Here is a 21,974-nt window from a genome sequence, read left to right as displayed (position 1 = left end):
GAGAGTGGAAAACTCCAGTGACTCAAATGTAAAAAATAAGAAGAATTTACATAAGTTATTTCAATCAAAAGAGTCTTTCTAATTTAGAAAATGCCAAATAACAAGGTTGCCATGGAAACAGTTTCATAGCACAATAGTCTGCTAAATACACCAAAAACACAGTAGGTTAACTTGGCTTATCAGTAAAGATCAAAGATAAGGCTCTACAGTGCATTTGTACATGTACAGTTATTTTATGACATAGGTTTATTAAATTGCATGCAAACTACTGTCTTTATGTACACCACATTTTATGAAAGAAGTCCCAGGTTTATACAAGGGAGTTAACTATTAGTTAACTATTAGAAAATATGTACAGGTTATCTTTATTTAACATTATGGCTTATCACAACTAGACTGTTCACACTATATACATATAGAGAAAACTGCCCCACCCCTGGCAGCCATTTTTTTCCACCGATCTGGACCATTTTCAAACTCAGCCGTCATATCCAGAAAACACATGTTCTGACCAAATTTCATGAAGATTGGACCAAACATGTGACTTCTAGAGTGTTCACATATTTTCCCTATATACATATAGAGAAAACTGCCCCGCCCCCTGGCGGCCATGTTTTTTCAACTATCTGGACCATTTTCAAACTCGTCCGAGATATCAATGAAACCAATGTTTTGACCAAGTTTCATGATGATTAGGCAAAAATTGTGACTTCTAGAGTGTTCACAAGGTTTCTCTAAAGCCATATAAGGAATACTGCCCCGCCCCCTGGCGGCCATGTTTTTCAAGGGACCGGAACCATTTTTGAACTCAACCAACATATCATTTAGACAAACATTTTGACAAAGTTACATGAAGATTGGGCATCAAATAAGACTTCTACAGTGTTCACAAAGTTTTTCTTTTTTTTGACCTAGTGACCTAGTTTTTGTTCCAGCATGACCCAGTTTCGAACTCAGTCGAGGTATCAATGAGACAAATGTTCTGACCAAGTTTCATGAAGATCAGACAATAAATGAGGCCTCTGGAGTGTTCGCAAGGCAAATGTTGACAGCGCACGACGGACAAAAGGCGATCACAAAAGGTCACCATGAGCACGTTGTGCTAAGGTGAGCTAAAAATAATAACATTCACAGAAAATAAATTCAAATTTATTTTTTTTTTTGCATGAGAAAATCACAATTTACCCCATAGCATCTGAATCAAGGACAGAGTTGTGCAAGAATTCGTTAACATCTCTGTGATAAAATTAAAATGCACATTATCATATTATTCTCTGGATTTATGTCAGTTGCCTGGTCTTATAACAGAATGACAGGGAGATCTTTGTGTAATTGTAACACAAATCTCAGTGTAAAGTTAAAATATAAAAAACAAGAGATTGCCAAGCAATATTGTCCCCTACCGGTGAAACTCCACCATTGTCAATATTTTTGTATTATTTTTTTTTATTTGTTGCCATAGCAACCAGAATTCTTGATGTAGGAACAAAATGAAATGACGTGCATAATCTCCATATTGCCATCAATCCATGTTTCAAGTTTCATGAAAAAATATGAAGAAGTTTTTAAGTTATCGCAGGATCCCTAAAAGTGTGACAGACAGACTGACTGACAGACTGACTGACAGACAGAGCGCAAACCATAAATCCCCTCCGGTTTCATCGGTAGAGGACAATAATTATTCTGTAAATAATTTCCATACCTGCAGAGGTGATTGTAAGGTCATGGACTTGTGACAGTGCATCATGTCTATGTCAAACACCATCCAGTATCGTGTGCCATTCTGTAACAGGGCACAGGAATTAAAATTAATGAAGAATTTTCAATACCATTGTTTGGTTATTTATGAGTGGCACATTGGAAAGACCAGGCTTAACCCTTAAAGCGCTGGAGCTGAATTTTAAAGGCCTTTGCAAACAGTTTGGATCCAGATGAGACGCCACAGAACGTGGCGTCTCATCAGGATCCAAACTGTTTGCTATTCTGATAGTATTCTTTGAAAAAAAAATCGAAGAAAATGCTAATTTTAGAAATTCTGCAGACGACATTTTTGCAGACGACAAATTTCCCAGCATGCAAAGGGTTAAGACAAGTGCATAAAGTATAATCTAAGATAAGTATGTGCAGTCTGCAAAGGCAAAAAAGGACAACAATCTTCGCTTGTATATGAGTTTTCATATAAAGGTTATCTTTTTACAAACATCCAGCTGAAGCAGAAAATGTGTTCTCTAATAAATAACTCTCAACTGGATGCATTAAGACTGGTCTTTTCTCATTTATTTAACATTTTACTCATATATTTAACAATTTAACTTACAGCCATATATTTTACAATAAACATCTAATGTAGAATGCATGAGTGTTAAAAGAGCACACTCTTAAAGCAAACTTCAATGTAAAATGTATAAGGCATTTAGCTATTTTATACTTAGAACAAGTAAACTAAGGTATAGATACTAAAACGTTCAACTACAAAAATGTTTAGCTTAAATAAAATGTTAACAATCACTTGACATAGGTATCTTTAAACTAAACTCAGCTAAACCTTGGTATGGAATCTAATTTGATAATAAACATTTGATAAAAAACAAACACACATTTACAGACAATGCAAATTGTGTATTTATTAAATAATTAAATAAATGAACATAACAGACAATAAAATACAATAACAAATTAAAATCAAAGAAAAAATAGTCGCTTCTTAAATCTGTTAATAAACTTGACAACAGTGAAACAAAAACCAAGCAATCAGTACACACTGCACACAACAAAGGTCTTACTTCAAACTCCACATCATCCTAGGCAAGCAGAATACATAATACTGGAAACATTGTTATCTTTGCAGCAGAACAAAAATAGATTTTATAGTATATATACGAAATAAATGGCATCTCGCCTACTGAATGTAATAAGTCATGTAACTGACATTTTTATACATTTTTAGTTTTTTCAATTTTTGTGTTTATTAAGTCACGTACATCAACTGTTAAAATATTAAGTCAACCTTTTTGGTAAAAATAATGTTTTAATCAAATTTTCGAAATTGACATAACAAACACATGTCATTTTCTGAATGTATAAAGTAGCGTAACTGACATTTTGTTAAATTTTCAGGAGAAGCAAAAAAATGTTTTATTAAAATAATAAACATTTTTCCGCATTCAAATGTTCTGATTAGTATAATAATGACATTTGAAAAACGAAACAAAAATCCAAATTGATATGTCTTTCTTAAAACAATAAAAAATTAAGAAAGGAGCAGTTGCCATAATTTCAACACTGAAATATTTTGAGCGCAAAAAATCACGAAAGTGCTCTTACTGTATTTTTGAAAATGTCTGAAAATATGCTTTCCTGAACAATTCACAAAATGTCAGTTACCCTAGTTATTACATTCAGTAGACGATCTGTTATTATTAATTTTTGATAACACTTTTTACAATTTACTCTCAAACCATGCTTTGCAGTTTGGTGTTTTTTAAGTCAAATTTTTATTTAAAAAATACAAAATAATACTATAAATAACACTCTCTATTACTAAAATTGCATTATTTCACCCAGAACTGTTTTAAGTTCACAACTTGTTTCTCTAGCACGATTTCTATAAAATAGTTTCTTCAAAACATTTAACTACTCTTACATGTTAATTTCTGAAACAGGACCTTTCCAAGCATGTGAAAGAATGTATCACCCCAAAGGAACAAGCATTCTGAATAGCCTGATTCTCTAGCAACCTGTTTTGGCAAGAGTTTTATAAACAAACATTAAGTGTAGACTGGTTTTCTACTGACCTGTTTTGGCGCGAGTTGAATCAGTCTGCGACAGGCTCGGTTCATCAGTAGGCTGTTGGTAGGCTCAAACCCTTGAACCTACATAACAGGATGATTCGAGATTATGCTTGCTTCATTGGCATAAATATAACTTTACCATAAATGTTATTAAACAGGCACAATCTCAACTTGTAAGAGTTGTATTACAGTTCTGAAGTCTCACAAAAAACAAAATCAACTGTAAAAACAAAATCAACTGCATAAACAAAATCAACTGCATAAACAAAATCAACTGTATAAACAAAATCAACTGAATAAACAAAATCAACTGTATAAACAAAATCAACTGTATAAACAAAATCAACTGCATAAAAAAAAACAACTGCATAAACAAAATCAACTGTATAAACAAAATCAACTGCATAAACAAAATCAACTGCATAAACAAAATCAACTGTATAAACAAAATCAACTGCATAAACAAAATCAACTGAATAAACAAAATCAACTGTATAAACAAAATCAACTGCATAAACAAAATCAACTGCATAAACAAAATCAACTGCATAAACAAAATCAACTGTATAAACACAATCAACTGCATAAACAAAATCAACTGCATAAACAAAATCAACTGTATAAACAAAATGAACTGCATAAACAAAATCAACTGCATAAACAAAATCAACTGAATAAACAAAATCAACTGCATAAACACAATCAACTGCATAAACAAAATCAACTGCATAAACAAAATGAACTGCATAAACAAAATCAACTGCATAAACAAAATCAACTGCATAAACAAAATCAACTGAATAAACAAAATCAACTGCATAAACAAAATGAACTGCATAAACAAAATCAACTGCATAAACAAAATCAACTGTATAAACAAAATCAACTGCATAAACACAATCAACTGCATAAACAAAATCAACTGCATAAACAAAATCAACTGCATAAACAAAATCAACTGTATAAACACAATCAACTGCATAAACAAAATCAACTGCATAAACAAAATCAACTGTATAAACAAAATGAACTGCATAAACAAAATCAACTGCATAAACAAAATCAACTGAATAAACAAAATCAACTGCATAAACACAATCAACTGCATAAACAAAATCAACTGCATAAACAAAATGAACTGCATAAACAAAATCAACTGCATAAACAAAATCAACTGTATAAACAAAATCAACTGCATAAACAAAATCAACTGCATAAACAAAATCAACTGCATAAACAAAATCAACTGTATAAACAAAATGAACTGCATTAACAAAATCAACTGTATAAACAAAATCAACTGAATAAACAAAATCAACTGCATAAACACAATCAACTGCATAAACAAAATCAACTGCATAAACAAAATCAACTGCATAAACAAAATCAACTGTATAAACACAATCAACTGCATAAACACAATCAACTGAATAAACAAAATCAACTGCATAAACAAAATCAACTGCATAAACAAAATCAACTACATAAACAAAATCAACTGCATAAACAAAATCAACTCAATAAACAAAATCAACTGAATAAACAAAATCAACTGCATAAACAAAATCAACTGAATAAACAAAATCAACTGCATAAACAAAATCAACTGCATAAACAAAATCAACTGCATAAACAAAATCAACTGTATAAACAAAATCAACTGCATAAACACAATCAACTGAATAAACAAAATCAACTGCATAAACAAAATCAACTGCATAAACAAAATCAACTACATAAACAAAATCAACTGAATAAACAAAATCAACTGCATAAACAAAATCAACTGCATAAAAAAAATCAACTGAATAAGCAAAATCAACTGCATAAACAAAATGAACTGCATAAACAAAATCAACTGCATAAACAAAATCAACTGCATAAACAAAATCAACTACATAAACAAAATCAACTGCATAAACAAAATCAACTCAATAAACAAAATCAACTGAATAAACAAAATCAACTGCATAAACAAAATCAACTGAATAAACAAAATCAACTGCATAAACAAAATCAACTGCATAAACAAAATCAACTGCATAAACAAAATCAACTGTATAAACAAAATCAACTGCATAAACACAATCAACTGAATAAACAAAATCAACTGCATAAACAAAATCAACTGCATAAACAAAATCAACTACATAAACAAAATCAACTGAATAAACAAAATCAACTGCATAAACAAAATCAACTGCATAAAAAAAATCAACTGAATAAGCAAAATCAACTGCATAAACAAAATGAACTGCATAAACAAAATCAACTGCATAAACAAAATCAACTGTATAAACAAAATCAACTGCATAAACAAAATCAACTGCATAAACAAAATCAACTGCATAAACAAAATCAACTGAATAAGCAAAATCAACTGCATAAACAAAATGAACTGCATAAACAAAATCAACTGCATAAACAAAATCAACTGCATAAACAAAATCAACTGCATAAACAAAATCAACTGTATAAACAAAATCAGCTGCATAAACAAAATCAACTGCATAAACAAAATCAACTCAATAAACAAAATCAACTCAATAAACAAAATCAACTGAATAAACAAAATTAACTGCATAAACAAAATCAACTGAATAAAGAAAATCAACTGTATAAACAAAATCAACTGTATAAACAAAATCAACTGCATAAACACAATCAACTGCATAAACAAAATCAACTGCATAAACAAAATCAACTGCATAAACAAAATCAACTGAATAAACAAAATCAACTGCATAAACAAAATCAACTGCATAAACAAAATGAACTGCATAAACAAAATCAACTGCATAAACAAAATCAACTGAATTAACAAAATCAGCTGCATAAACAAAATCAACTGAATAAACAAAATCAACTCAATAAACAAAATCAACTGCATAAACAAAATCAACTGAATAAACAAAATCAACTGCATAAACAAAATCAACTGCATAAACAAAATCAACTGCATAAACAAAATCAACTGCATAAACAAAATCAACTGTATAAACAAAATCAACTGCATAAACACAATCAACTGCATAAACAAAATCAACTGCATAAACAAAATCAACTGCATAAACAAAATCAACTGTATAAACACAATCAACTGCATAAACAAAATCAACTGCATAAACAAAATCAACTGTATAAACAAAATGAACTGCATAAACAAAATCAACTGCATAAACAAAATCAACTGAATAAACAAAATCAACTGCATAAACACAATCAACTGCATAAACAAAATCAACTGCATAAACAAAATGAACTGCATAAACAAAATCAACTGCATAAACAAAATCAACTGCATAAACAAAATGAACTGCATAAACAAAATCAACTGCATAAACAAAATCAACTGAATAAACAAAATCAACTGCATAAACACAATCAACTGCATAAACAAAATCAACTGCATAAACAAAATGAACTGCATAAAACAAAATCAACTGCATAAACAAAATCAACTGTATAAACAAAATCAACTGCATAAACAAAATCAACTGCATAAACAAAATCAACTGCATAAACAAAATCAACTGTATAAACACAATCAACTGCATAAACACAATCAACTGAATAAACAAAATCAACTGCATAAACAAAATCAACTGCATAAACAAAATCAACTACATAAACAAAATCAACTGCATAAACAAAATCAACTCAATAAACACAATCAACTGAATAAACAAAATCAACTGCATAAACAAAATCAACTGCATAAACAAAATCAACTACATAAACAAAATCAATGCATAAACAAAATCAACTCAATAAACAAAATCAACTGAATAAACAAAATCAACTGCATAAACAAAATCAACTGAATAAACAAAATCAACTGCATAAACAAAATCAACTGCATAAACAAAATCAACTGTATAAACAAAATCAACTGCATAAACACAATCAACTGAATAAACAAAATCAACTGCATAAACAAAATCAACTGCATAAACAAAATCAACTACATAAACAAAATCAACTGAATAAACAAAATCAACTGCATAAACAAAATCAACTGCATAAACAAAATCAACTGAATAAGCAAAATCAACTGCATAAACAAAATCAACTGCATAAACAAAATCAGCTGCATAAACAAAATCAACTGCATAAACAAAATCAACTGCATAAACAAAATCAACTGAATAAGCAAAATCAACTGCATAAACAAAATCAACTGTATAAACAAAATCAGCTGCATAAACAAAATCAACTGCATAAACAAAATCAACTCAATAAACAAAATCAACTCAATAAACAAAATCAACTGAATAAACAAAATCAACTGCATAAACAAAATCAACTGCATAAACAAAATCAACTGCATAAACAAAATCAACTGAATAAACAAAATCAACTGCATAAACAAAATCAACTGCATAAACAAAATCAACTGAATAAACAAAATCAACTGCATAAACAAAATCAACTGAATAAACAAAATCAGCTGCATAAACAAAATCAACTGAATAAACAAAATCAACTCAATAAACAAAATCAACTGCATAAACAAAATCAACTGAATAAACAAAATGAACTGCATAAACAAAATTAACTGCATAAACAAAATCAACTGAATAAACAAAATCAACTGCATAAACAAAATCAACTGAATAAACAAAATCAACTCAATAAACAAAATCAACTGAATAAACAAAATCAACTGCATAAACAAAATCAACTGCATAAACAAAATCAACTGCATAAACAAAATCAACTGAATAAACAAAATCAACTGCATAAACAAAATCAACTGAATAAACAAAATGAACTGCATAAACAAAATTAACTGCATAAACAAAATCAACTGAATAAACAAAATCAACTGCATAAACAAAATCAACTGAATAAACAAAATCAACTGCATAAACAAAATCAACTGAATAAACAAAATCAACTGCATAAACAAAATTAACTATGAATATGAGTCTTGCTCTGTGAAAATGGGGCTTACAGCATGTGTGGAAAGTGCTGTCCCAGACAGGCTTATCAGGGACAAATATTTCCACCTTCACTGGATTTTTCACCAAGAGGAGACATCCTTTTAACAAATACTACCACAAAATTGGAAAGTGTTGTCTCTGACTGCGAAAATTAATATGTGACAACACTTTACAAACATGCATTAAGCCCCGTTTTCCTACCATGAAACTCATATTTAGAAATTCTAATTTGCCTGCTTCAGGAAAACTTGATTCCAAATTATCTCACATACCATAATCTGGACTCCATCTTTGTCAATCTGTGTGCCAACCATGAGGTCATCCTCGAAGACAAACGCTCCGGCACTGACCAGTGTGTGACCCGCGTTGGCTATTGCCTGACTGACAAACGTCAGGGGGCGTCTCTGACTACTGAAGTTGAAATAATGAAATAAGCCTCAATCTTGGGATAACTGGGCTTAATGCATGTGTGTAAAGTGTCATCCTTGATTAGCCTGTGCAGTATTCATAGGCTAATCAGGGACAACGCCTTCGCTTATAAGGAATTTTTTGTTTATTGAAAGTATCTTCCACAAGAAAATAATGCCTATGTGAACAATGTCTTCCATGATTAGCCTGTGCAGACTGCACAGGCTTATATGGAAAGACAGTTCACAAACATTAAGTACAGTTTTCCCAGACATTGGCTCTAATTATGTTGGATATGGGCTAAATTTGATACATATACCATGGAAAATATTTAAAAAGATTCTTTATATATTGTTAACCTATGCTGAAACTTATCCCAATGAATATGTGAATCCAAAAATATGATGTGGACATAAATACTAGAACAAATGTAAATATTTAGATATACAATTATTAAAATTGGTACTGATATATTGCTAATGCATGGAAACAAATTAAAACACAGCTTCCAACTTCAAATCTGTAAAACCTTTGCCAATGGTATTTTGACATTGAAACAAAAAAGTCATATATACAAGATGATACCTGAGTGATGCTCCATCCACATCGTCCTCTTCCTCCTCATTTTCTTCTGCAATGACATCATCAACACTTGGTGGCACTGTCATCCTCACGTCGCCATGGTGACACATGCGGCAGCCGTGAACAAAATTGTTGTGTACCTGATGACACAAGAATATATGTGAACATGTTGTTTACTTATTTGTGTAAATGTGTGTCAATATTTGTGTAAAATAGTGTAATTTGTGTAAACATAAGTCTGAAAATATGTGAGAACATTTAAAGAAAAGAATGTAAACATAAGTTTGAAGATGTGTGTTAAAATGTGTGAGAACATACATGTGAGCATGTGTGTGTAAACACATGTGTGAAAATGTATGTGATCATTTATGTGTAATTACTTATGTGAACATACAAGTCAAAGTTGGTGTGAAGCTATTTGCATGAACATGTGGGTGAATATATGTGTAAGACCATAAATACATTTGAAGAATAGTGATATCATATGTGCAAACATGACATGTGCATCAATTTATATGTGTGAAAACGTGTGCGAACATGTATGTAAACATATATGCGAAATGTGCATAAACATTATGCGTGAAAGAGTTCAAATATGTGTGAACATTTGTGTAAACATGAGAGAAAATGTATGTTAACATACATTTAAAAATGTGTGTGAATATATTTGTATTAAAATATGTGTGAATATATGTGTTAAAATGTGTGTGCACAAATGTGCATAAACATACTTGCATGAACTTATTTTTGTGAACATATATATATATGAACATAAGTGTGAAAATATGTGTAAACATTTTTGTGCAAATGCGTGTGAAAAATGGCAATACAATAGGAGTAGAAATTAAAGATTAAGAATTCCATTTTCTGACTCATTATATATAAAAAAAAGCATTTAATGTTATTGATGTTAAAAGCTATGAAAATAAATAAAGCTACAACTGAAGAATAAACTGTACCTAATGTTAAAACAATGTTATCATTTTCACAACAAGAGCACCGCATAACGGGTGCAAACGCTCGGCTGCGGGTGTATTTTTGAATAAATGAAAGCTTGTAAGATTGTTGTTTTCTTTTTAGACATCACAGTGACCTTGACCTTTGACCTAGTGGCCCAAATATGGGTGTGGCATGTAGAACTCATCAAGGTGCAGCTACATATGAAATTTCAAAGTTGTAGGTGGAAGCACTTTGATTTTAGAGCCAATGTTCAAAACCTTGACAAAATGTTAAGGTTTTAGCATGATGCGGACGGCGGACGACACGACACAACGACAGACACGACGCGACAAGCTGGCTATGACAATACCTCGGGTTTTCTCCGAAAACAGCCAAGCTAATAAAACTAGCACCAGTTAGCAATTACAGTAGAAGATTTTAATAAAGCTGGTACTTTTATTCATATTCATTTATGTCATATTAAAAGATCTACTTAAGAATTCTCCACACCAGGAAAATGCAGCAGAGTTATTACCTTAATGCTTTTATGAACAACCACATCTGCATCAATCCCCAACTGAAAAAGACAAACATTGCATAGTTGTACCATACTCAAATGCTAAAACTTTGCATAACATGTATGTTAAGTAATATATGAAGCCCAATTTTCCCTTGATAAAGTATTTAACACATCAATAGCGTCAGTTATATATTACACACAAATCAAAGTGTGCTAGGTATATGATCTGACAACGTCATCATTTATACAAAATTTTATTCAACAAGTTAAGGAACTTTGTTACATAGTGAACCTTTATAAAACGTTCAGGTCCCCGCGGCATAGAGGATATGTTATCTGCATAGCGACTGGGAGTAAACAGGTTTGATCCCTACTGTGGGAGGATTCTTTAGATTTCCCTTAGAGGCACCAAGTACTGGTTCTAGTCCCAGAAAAAAACTCAAGAGCATTTCAAAAAAACTTAGGCTTTTTATGCAAACAAGTTAAAATGAATAGTTTTGTCACACTTAAAATAGCCAACAAAAATGCTGAAAACATTCTGTTCTGAAAACACAGTCATAGTTATTGGACAGAGCAAAACCCACATCTCAGTATGTAATTTGAGAAGGGGAAATAAGGTTAATTAAATTAAGCTAAATTTGTTTTCTGTTCCTATGTTTTGGAAAAAAAATCAAGACAAACAATGAAATTTTTGCTAGTCATAATTTAATTTATATTTCTTTAAAGATTGTTTTCCATTACTGCATTCCTTTCTTCATTGTAACGGCAAAAAAAAAACACTATTGTCAAGCAATATAAGTCCCCTACCAGCTCCACCATTGTCAGAAATTCCAGATTTTTTATATATATATTTGTTGCCATAGCAACCGAAAGTTTTTATTTGGGAACAAAATGAAATGACGTGCATAATGTCCATATTGCCATCTATCCATGTTTCAAGTTTCATGAAAACATATAAAGAACTTTAAAAGTTATTGCAGGATCCAGAAAACCACCATTTTCAGCAGTATTTCTAGTCTATTTGTTGCCACAGCAACCAGAACTTTTGACGTCGGAACGAAATGAAATGACGTGCATAATGTCCATATTGCCATCTATCCATGTTTCAAGTTACATGAAAAAATATTAAGAACTTTAAAAGTTATCGCAGGATCCAGAAAACCACCATTCTCAGCAGTATGTCTAGTCTATTGGTTACCATAGCAACCAGAATTTTTTACGTCGGAATAAAATGAAATGACGTGCATAATGTCCATATTGCCATCTATCCATGTTTCAAGTTTCATGAAAAAATATTTTAACTTTAAAAGTTATCGCAGGATCAAGAAAAACCACCATTTTCAGCAGTATTTCTAGTCTATTTGTTGCCATAGCAACCAGAATTTTTTATGTAAGAACGAAATGAAATGACGTTCATAATGTCCATATTGCCATCTATCCATGTACTAAGTTTCATGAAAAAATATTAAGAACTTTTAAAGTTATCGCAGGATCCAGAAAAGTGTGATGGACGGACGGACGGAGACAAAACCATAAGTCCCCTCCGGTGAAACCCATAGGGGACTAATAACCAAATATTGCAAAACCTAGCCGAATGAAAATTTACAATTTTACTTATAGTCCATTAGGAATTTTTTTTGTTAAACTTGAAAAAAGGAAACTAATCACGTTGAATTATTGAATAAATTGCTTTAATTCGAGGTCACATAAGTCTGCAACAAATAGTATGACATACACAAAACTAACGTCTAGCACTTTTTCATTGTATACAAAATACATATATGAGCATTATTGAAGATAAAACATCAATTTGAAGAGCTCTGACATTGAGAAAAAAATAAATTTAAAGTTTTTTGTACATGTACATGATTTCAAAAGTAGAAGATTTCAAGTATTATACAGACAAACAGTTAATTCTTCCGATATATTGTTCTCCATATCAGTCAGTTACATATATATATAAAGTATATTTAAATAACTTAAATACTCTGTGATGAAGGTTTTCAGTTCCCATCTAACCTTGTTATAAAGAGGTTTGCAGTTCATATATAACCTTGTTAATGTTATGAACGTCAAGAGGTTTTCAGTTCCCATATTACCTTGCTATGAACCTCAAGAGGTTTTCAGTTCCCATATTACCTTGCTATGAACCTCAAGGTTTTCATTTCCCATATTACCTTGATATGACCCTCAAGAGGTTTTCAGTTCCCATATTACCTTGTTATGAACCTCAAGGTTTTCAGTTCCTATATTACCTTGTTATGAACCTCAAGAGGTTTTCAGATTCCGTATTACCTTGTTATGATCCTCAAGAGGTTTTCAGCTCCCATATTACCTTGTTATGAACCTCAAGAGTTTTTCAGTTTTCATATTACCTTGTTAAGAACCTGACAAAATTTTAAGAACCTCAAGAGGTTTTTAGTTACCATATTACCTTGTTATGAACCTTAAGAGGTTTTCAGTTCCCATATTACCTTGTTATGAACCTCAAGAGGTTTTCAGTTCCCATATAACATTGTTATGAAGCTCAAGGTTTTCAGTTCCCATATTACCTTGTTATGAACCTCAAGAGGTTTTCAGTTCCCATATTACCTTGTTATGACCCTCAAGAGGTTTTCAGTTCCCATATTACCTTGCTATGAACCTCAAGAGGTTTTTAGTTACCACATTACCTTGTTATGACCCTCAAGAGGTTTTCAGTTCCAATATTACCTTGTTATGACACTCAAGAGGTTTTCAGTTCCCATATTACCTTGTTATGACCCTCAAGAGGTTTTCAGTTCCCATATTACCTTGTTATGAACCTCAAGAGGTTTCAGTTCCCATATTACCTTGTTATGAACCTCAATGGCAGGAGACTTGTGGACATCTGTCAGGTCATCTGGCCTGCTCTTGTCTAAGGCCTGTAACCATGGAAACCATTATATTTTAAACAACTTTTTTCATGGATATTAAATAATTGTTGAGTTTTTTTATCAAATACAGTCTTATGACGTTATGACTATTTGGTAAAGCTACACAAAATTGACCAGTTGTTTCCTGGATTTTTGCCCCCAAAAATTGGACTGAGTGGGCAAAATAATCAAAAAAATATTTGTACTCCATTTTTTTCATTTAAGAGGGGCAAAAAAGTCCAAATAAAAAATACATATTTTGTCAATATTAAATGATCATTTTTTGTAAAACATGCTTTATATATAACCAATAATGACTTCTTAATACTAACATCTGGCCAAGTGTTTGTCCTGAAATGTTGTAAGTGATATATGTCTTGTATATATATGATATATGTCTTGTGCCAATGTGGACATATTTGAAAAGATTAAAAGCATTGTTAAGATGCAGTTAACTTAATTTAATATTATATTAAACCCAAACTGTGATAGCAGGCATAATAGAAAAAGGTATTCCTTTGTTATCAGTACAATACAGTAAAGAAAGAATATTAATATTTTCATGGGCCCATGCCAGAGAGAAAATGTTTAAATGTTCTTATTTTCAAGTGTTTACTATCAATTATTTGCATAACACAAATAACAGAGACTAATTTTGAACCCAATTTAAGCCTTCTTTGTGACAAAACATACTGAACTGATATAGATTTAATATAATCATCACTAAATGCAGATAACTTTTACCGTACCTGCATGACGCTGTTTATAGCTCCGATGGCGGGTGGGGTAATATTGAGATGCAGCTTGTCTCTCGAGGAAAAGACCACGTAGGAGCACACACTGCCCCCATCATCATCATCACGAATATCAGTCTCCCCGACAACCACTCCGTCAACATCATCATAACCATCGGGACCTGGATGGGAGGCAATATAGAGAATATAACAATTGTTTTAGATAAAGATGATTTTTATCATGTGATGCTTTGATACAGATGAACGTGATGCCTGAAAAAATGAGCCTCCTAAGAAAACTGGGCTTAATGCATGTGCGTTAAGTGTCATCCCTGATTAGCCTGTGCAGTCATGTGCGTTAAGTGTCATCCCTGATTAGCCTGTGCAGTCATGTGCGTTAAGTGTCATCCCTGATTAGCCTGTGCAGTCATGTGCGTTAAGTGTCATCCCTGATTAGCCTGTGCAGTCATGTGCGTTAAGTGTCATCCCTGATTAGCCTGTGCAGTCATGTGCGTTAAGTGTCATCCCTGATTAGCCTGTGCAGTCATGTGTGTTAAGTGTCATCCCTGATTAGCCTGTGCAGTCATGTGTGTTAAGTGTCATCCCTGATTAGCCTGTGCAGTCATGTGTGTTAAGTGTCATCCCTGATTAGCCTGTGCAGTCTATGCAGGCTTAGTCAGGACAACACATTCCAGTTTAATGGAATTTTTTCCATATAAGGAGATAATCACTAAACAAAAATCCAAGCCAGGCAAAAGTGTTGTCCCTCATAAGCCTGTATGGACTGCACAGGCTAGTCAGGGATGACTCTTATAATATTGGTTTGACCCCCTTACACTTGGTGTTTGTTAAATACATTTAGTAAAGAAAACTGGATAAAACAAGCAAATTCGTTGAATTGATATCCCCCACCAATAATGCTTCTGGACACAAAAGTGTTATATTTGACACTCAGTTAAAAAAACATTTTTTTAAGATACAAAGGGCCATAACTCCGTTATTAACAGATGGTGTACAATGCTATTTGGGGTGCATCATCCTCTTATCCATATATATACTCGTACCAAGTTTCAATGAAATCCACCAAAGCACTTCCAAGATATGGCGCCGGACACAAAAGTGCCGGACAGACGGAAAGACCGAAGGACGGACAACGCCAAAACAATATCCCTCTGCCTATGGCGGGGGATAATCATAAACATGCAATAAAATACTGTTAAAATTTACACAATCAGTTTTTATACAATCAATTTGGTTGTAGTAATAGGATCTAATATATGAAAAAATGTGTTTTGCGACCTTGACCACAGCATTTGAGAAAATATAGATCTTGAACTTTTAAATCTTAAATGTTAGAAATGCCAGGGGTGACAAAATCAATTTTCAGAGCTGTCCCAGACTTATGACTACAAACATAAATAAGTTGACAGAATTTGCTGTACATTATTGCTTAAGAGACAAATTCATAAAGCATACTTTTGTTTGTAAAATGCCCGTCTTAGTGAATATGAGACTTGTCCTGCCCTGTTAAACAAAATACTGGGAAATCAGGACTAGTTCAAGATACATAACATGATGTGAGCTTCAACTGTGACTTTAACATTCCTAAGTCGTAAAATATTTATCATAAATATCATGAATATTTTGCATGTTGTCTTCACATAAAACTGCGGACACCATGCTCAATGTTTAAAACTCACTAAGTGACCCCATGACCTAGTTTTTGACCCGGCATAGCCCATGATCAAACTTAACCTTCACATCATCTAGATACAACTTCTGACCAAGTTTGGCGAAGATTGGATGAAAACTACTTGACTTAGAGAGCAGGAAACATGCTGAATGTTTAAATCGCACTAGGTGACCCGTGACCTAGTTTTTGACCCGGCATGACCCATATTCGAACTTGACCTAGACATCATCTAGATACAACTTCAGACCAAGTTTGGTGAAGATTGGATGAAAACAACTTGAAATAGAGAGCGGACACTTAATACGGACCGACCGACAGACAGAAAGAAAGGCAAGCTCACTCCTATATATCCCCCTAAACTTTGTTTGTGGGGGTATAAAAATAAAAATAACAACATACCATCATTTAACAAGTTAAGAATAAAGTATACATGATACAATCCTAAAAAATCAGTTCATTTAAAGGGTCTTTTCATAAGCATTAAAGGAAATTAATTGTTACAAAGGTCATAAAAAGGAAAATCAATATATCTTAAAAGAAGCACACCATGTGTTCAGTTTCTTACAATACACAATTATCTTCATGCATACCAGTGTACATAACTTTTCCCTTTGGTTCATGCAAAACATCTAAGTGGACCAACAAAAACTCCATAGGTATGAGTCCACGGATATCTGTTCATCCATCTTTGATACATACAAACTTGCAATATATATAAGGCATGTTGTGTGAAAACCAGGGGCTTGGTGCATATGTGTGACATTAAATGAACTGCCCAGGCTGATCCAGGACCAATATTTGAGCCTTGTTCTAGGAAACCTGGGAACATTTCATCTGCATAAAGTGTCAACCCAAAATAGCCTGTGCAGATCGCACTCGCTTATCTGGGGTGATACTAATTTCCACCAAAATGGAATAAAAAATACCATATATGCAGAAAGTGTTTTGGACTGCACAGGCTAAGCTGGGAAATCACTTAAAGCACATGGATTAACCCTTTGCATGCTGGGAAATTTGTCATCTGCTAAAATGTCGTCTGCTGAATTTCTAAAATTAGCATTTTCTTCGATTTTTTTCACAGAATAATATCAGAATAGCAAACAGTTTGGATCCAGATGAGACGCCACGTTTTGTGGCGTCTCATCTGGATCCAAACTGTTTGCAAAGGCCTTTAAAATTCGGTTCCAGCGCTGTAAGGGTTAATCCCAGTTTTCCAAGAATGAAGCTCATTTGCATGAACAGAATTCCTTCAACAAACAAGAAACCGTCGGAGACGGGTGATGCTCCCTAAAGGTTTTTTTTGTCACAATATTGCACTATATATTCAGATAAAAGGAAACGTCTAAAGGGCACAGTAGTTGGGGGGACAAGAATTTTTTATAGAAAATTTCAAAGGGCCATAACTCTGTGAAAAATCATCCGACCAGAACCCGCTGATCATATGCACATCTCCTCTTGGTAGTGAAGCTTCCCATAAAGTTTCATTGAATTCCGGTCATTAGTTGCTGAGAAATAGCCCAGACAAAAATTGTGCACTGACGGACAAACGCACACACGCACGGACAGACAAAGCGGCAACTATATGCTCCCCACAAAATAAATTTTGGGGGAGCATAAAAATACCATGTTTGCGTTGTGTCATCAGGGATAAGACTGTATAGACCACACAGGCAAGTCACAGATGACTCATTAAAGACATAAATAAACAAAGCTGTGCACAGCAAATGAACCAAATAAAAATCAATCTGATGGTTATAAACCATTTTGTGAATAAATTTTCATTAAAATCTCATCAGATTATTTTCACAGGTAAACTGATGCCATAATCTTTAGATGAAATTTCCATGGCACACTCTTAAGCTGAATGTACTTGTTGCTTGGGTGGAAAATAAAATATTTATCACAACAGATTGGTTATTGACTGATCCAAACAGGGAACCATATGGTTAAAGCTTTATTATTTATAACCCAATAGAAAGCATCTAAAAAGTGAAGCATACTTAGGGAACTAGGTTAGTGCATAACTCAAGAAATCATTTTTCCATAAATCAAGTTATTAATGCAGAGCATAATACTTCAGACACCAAGGGTGGTATACCTGGTGGTCTAGCTGTAATTAAATAATATAAAAAACTGTTACTACAAAAACACTCAAATTTAATTATATAAAGCAAACAGTGCAAATGAAAAACAACAACACAGGGTCCACAGTGCTACAACATCATAGAACCAACCAGCGCGGAATTTGACTGGTCCGTGAGGGGTAAGAAATATGGGTTTGTCGAGAGTCCAGTCTATAGAGTCATCGTTATCATCAGTCTCACTGACGTCAGCATCCTCGCTGCTGTCGCTGTTGAAGATGCTGCCGAGTTTACTCGTGATGGTCTGGATGAGACTCTCGTTCTCCGAGTCAGACTCGCCCTGAACACTGCTGTGCCGACTCAAAGACTCTAAAATGTCGCACTGATGGGGTTTTATACTGCATCATTTTTATAGCCACTGATTGTTTTTTGCCATATTGGGAATGAGGCTGGAGCTATTTCAGATTGGGAAAAATAATGTCATTGTGACTTAAATTGGTTAATTGGTGTTGTTGTGTTTCAGATTTATTATATTTAGAAACAATGGGGTGGGGGGTGTTGATACATGTACCTTCAATTTGGAGATTTAGGCAGTCAGTTGGGGACAACAATATTTTAAGATTAAGAATGTTGGCCCAAAAAAACACACTACTTATTCTGCGTCATTTTTATAGAAAAATAAATTCAAAGCAAGTAATGCTTTAGACATATACCATCTCCTAAGTGATCTGTCATTGCATCCATGCTGTTAGTATAGTGGACACTGGAGTCACCGTTCAAGATGGCCAATAAGAAATAATTTGACCTCTTCACAACATTGTTCTTTTACCAGATACTGATAAGTCTCTTATTTTAACCAAATAATAATGAAAGCATTTTCCATATTGAATCTGTATGTTGAACACAATTTTTAATACTAGTTTAAATTTAAATTAGAATCTCAGGTTTCATAATGAACAAGCGATGTGTTTGTGAAACACTATATCCTATATATTTGACCTCTGATCTTGAAGGATGACCTTGACCTTTCACCACTCAAAATGTGCAGCTCCATGAGATACACATGCATGCTAAATATCAAGTTGCTATCTTCAATATTGCAAAAGTGTACATTAAATGAGCAATTTTGACCCATATATTTGACCTTTGACCTTTAAGGATGACCTTTACCTTGACTTTTTACCACTCAAAATGTGCAGCTCAATGAGATACACATGCATGCCAAATATGAAGTTGCTACCTTCTATATTGCAAAAGTTATGGCAAATGTTTAAGTTGGGGCAAACAAACACACAAACCAACCAACAGACAGGGCAACAACAATATGTCCCCCACTATAGTGGTGGGGGACATAAAAAGCTTTAACAAATGTATGATTGTAATTGCTTGCGCAGATATATAGAAATTATATCTGAATGAATTAGATCCTGGATATTAACACTGTTAATATGGGTAAAGAAAAAAGGAAATACCTACTACCACACAAGCAATTCTTGCAAAATGAACAAAAAACTATTGTTATTCTACATTTTCATCAACAATAACATGATATACAATGAACCTCAAAAGAGCAAACATCAATAACAACTTAATTATTCAATGTAATATATTAATCAATATTTCCTTAGTCTATACATTAATCGTAAGAACTAACCACCACTACTATCCAAACAAGAATTGTGTAGATTTTTTCAGTAACACAACAGTTTATTCTTCACAAAAATATTGCTGTAAAAGCTAATTTGGGGCAATGATGGAAATATGACCATCGTGGAGCAAAAATTGGTCCTATGCCAAAAGCCAGAGTAACTCGCAGTCTGTTCAGGTTTTATGCTGTTTGCTGATTATCAGTATCTAAGGGTTGGAAATGAAGCTTTTAAAACTTGAATCTAGTAAGAAAGGTCCGTAATTAAATTTAACTTTCTGAGGGACTACAAATGCGTCAAAATACGTAGCTAAGTGGTAAAGGGTTAAAATCGCCCATTGTTTGTTTGTCTTATAAGCTGACAGTTTAGCTTCTGACCAGACTGTGTGGAAGCGCAGGCTGTGGTCTGGACCCATTTTCACATGACACTGGTCAGAGATCACATAAAAGAACACACCATACCATAGCTTTTGTCACTAGCAATCCTAATTTTGCGTCGAGGCATCTTGGGTCGCAGTATTGTCATCTCACTGGGGGAGTCCAACTCGTCAGGCTCGTTCTCACTGCTACTCGACACAAACTGGTTACGGTTGATTAAACTCTCCACGTCACCTTGGAAACCATCCGGCATGTCAATGCCATTGTCATCATAGCTACAGACGATTGGGTAGCTCTGGGCTTTAAACATCTAGAAACATCATTTAAAATGTGTATATGAGTTATTTTCTGTAACATTTTTTACAATTGTATTCTGTTCAATGCCATCATAACAATATTATTTGCATCAAGACAATATTTCACACAAAATGTTTATAAAACATGTACGCCCATCCTCAATTTTCAACAAAAATGTCAATATGTGCAGCATTATTAGGTTTTCATCTTCTACTATTGAATGCCTTTTGGCATTGACCTTTGATCTCTTGATTTTAAAATCAACAAGAGATGTGTTTGTCAGAAACACAATGCCCCCTACTGCACCGCTTTGAAGCCATATATTTTACCTTTAACCTAGAAGGATAACCTTTGACCTTGAAGGATGACCTTGACCTTTCACCACTCAAAATGTGCAGCTCCATGAGATACACATGCATGCACATATCAAGTTGCTATTTTCAATATTGCAAAATTTATGACCAGGTTAAAGTTTTGGGACAGACACACACAATGAATGACAGACAGATAGACAGACAGGCCAAAAACAATATACCCACAATCATTTGATCAGGGGGCATAAAAAGGGTCTTCTTTCCCTAAAGCTACCCAGCCTACGTATTTACATCATCCCTGGTTAAAGTAATCTCTACATGTCGTGTGGAAATATGTTTGATGTTGCTATTGCATGTGACCATGTTGTCTTGACCTATGTCCAAATGACCTGAAATTCCATAGGCCTCTTAATTTTCTCCCAAGTAACCAGTAAACTTACTGTAGGTCAATGTCATATCTTTGCAGAAACCAAATTGTCATTAGATAAATAAGTAAGCATGTTACAAGCTCTTGTGACCTGGACCTTTGACTTTTTTACCTCAAAGTTGATGGTGTCTTCCTTACCATTTAACTAATCTGCATACCTATTAGCTTGATTGTAGGTCAACACGTTCCATCAATATCACTCATAAACACAATTTCATGTTACAAGCCAATGTGACTTTGACATGTTGGCCTCAAAATCAATAGGCAAATTCCTGTCCTCCCTCCCAAGATCCATTGTTCATGATTTTTTTCCCTGATCACTGGG

At 33.3% G+C, this 21,974-nt stretch overlaps 1 protein-coding gene across 3 annotated transcripts in view; it reads right to left on the bottom strand.

The window, feature by feature from the left end:
* The window catches only part of LOC127852144 (intermembrane lipid transfer protein VPS13A-like), a 175,604-nt gene that overhangs the window by 72,518 nt on the left and 81,112 nt on the right, over positions 1-21,974 (bottom strand). The window contains exons 45-54 of one of the 3 annotated variants that reach the window (XM_052385967.1): positions 20,696-20,921; positions 18,742-18,957; positions 14,830-14,996; positions 14,018-14,089; positions 11,202-11,243; positions 9,731-9,867; positions 9,010-9,148; positions 3,795-3,872; positions 2,784-2,801; positions 1,703-1,783 (exon numbers count right to left, since the gene is read on the bottom strand). In XM_052385967.1, coding sequence (XP_052241927.1) covers positions 1,703-1,783; positions 2,784-2,801; positions 3,795-3,872; positions 9,010-9,148; positions 9,731-9,867; positions 11,202-11,243; positions 14,018-14,089; positions 14,830-14,996; positions 18,742-18,957; positions 20,696-20,921 — 1,176 coding nt within the window. The remainder of the gene's footprint in view (positions 1-1,702; positions 1,784-2,783; positions 2,802-3,794; positions 3,873-9,009; positions 9,149-9,730; positions 9,868-11,201; positions 11,244-14,017; positions 14,090-14,829; positions 14,997-18,741; positions 18,958-20,695; positions 20,922-21,974) is intronic. The other 2 variants (XM_052385968.1, XM_052385969.1) reach the window with 2 other exon arrangements.

Source organism: Dreissena polymorpha, chromosome 12, assembly GCF_020536995.1.
Source record: "Dreissena polymorpha isolate Duluth1 chromosome 12, UMN_Dpol_1.0, whole genome shotgun sequence".
NCBI classification, from domain to species: Eukaryota; Metazoa; Mollusca; class Bivalvia; order Myida; family Dreissenidae; genus Dreissena; species Dreissena polymorpha.
This window is presented reverse-complemented; position numbering and strand designations above follow the sequence as displayed.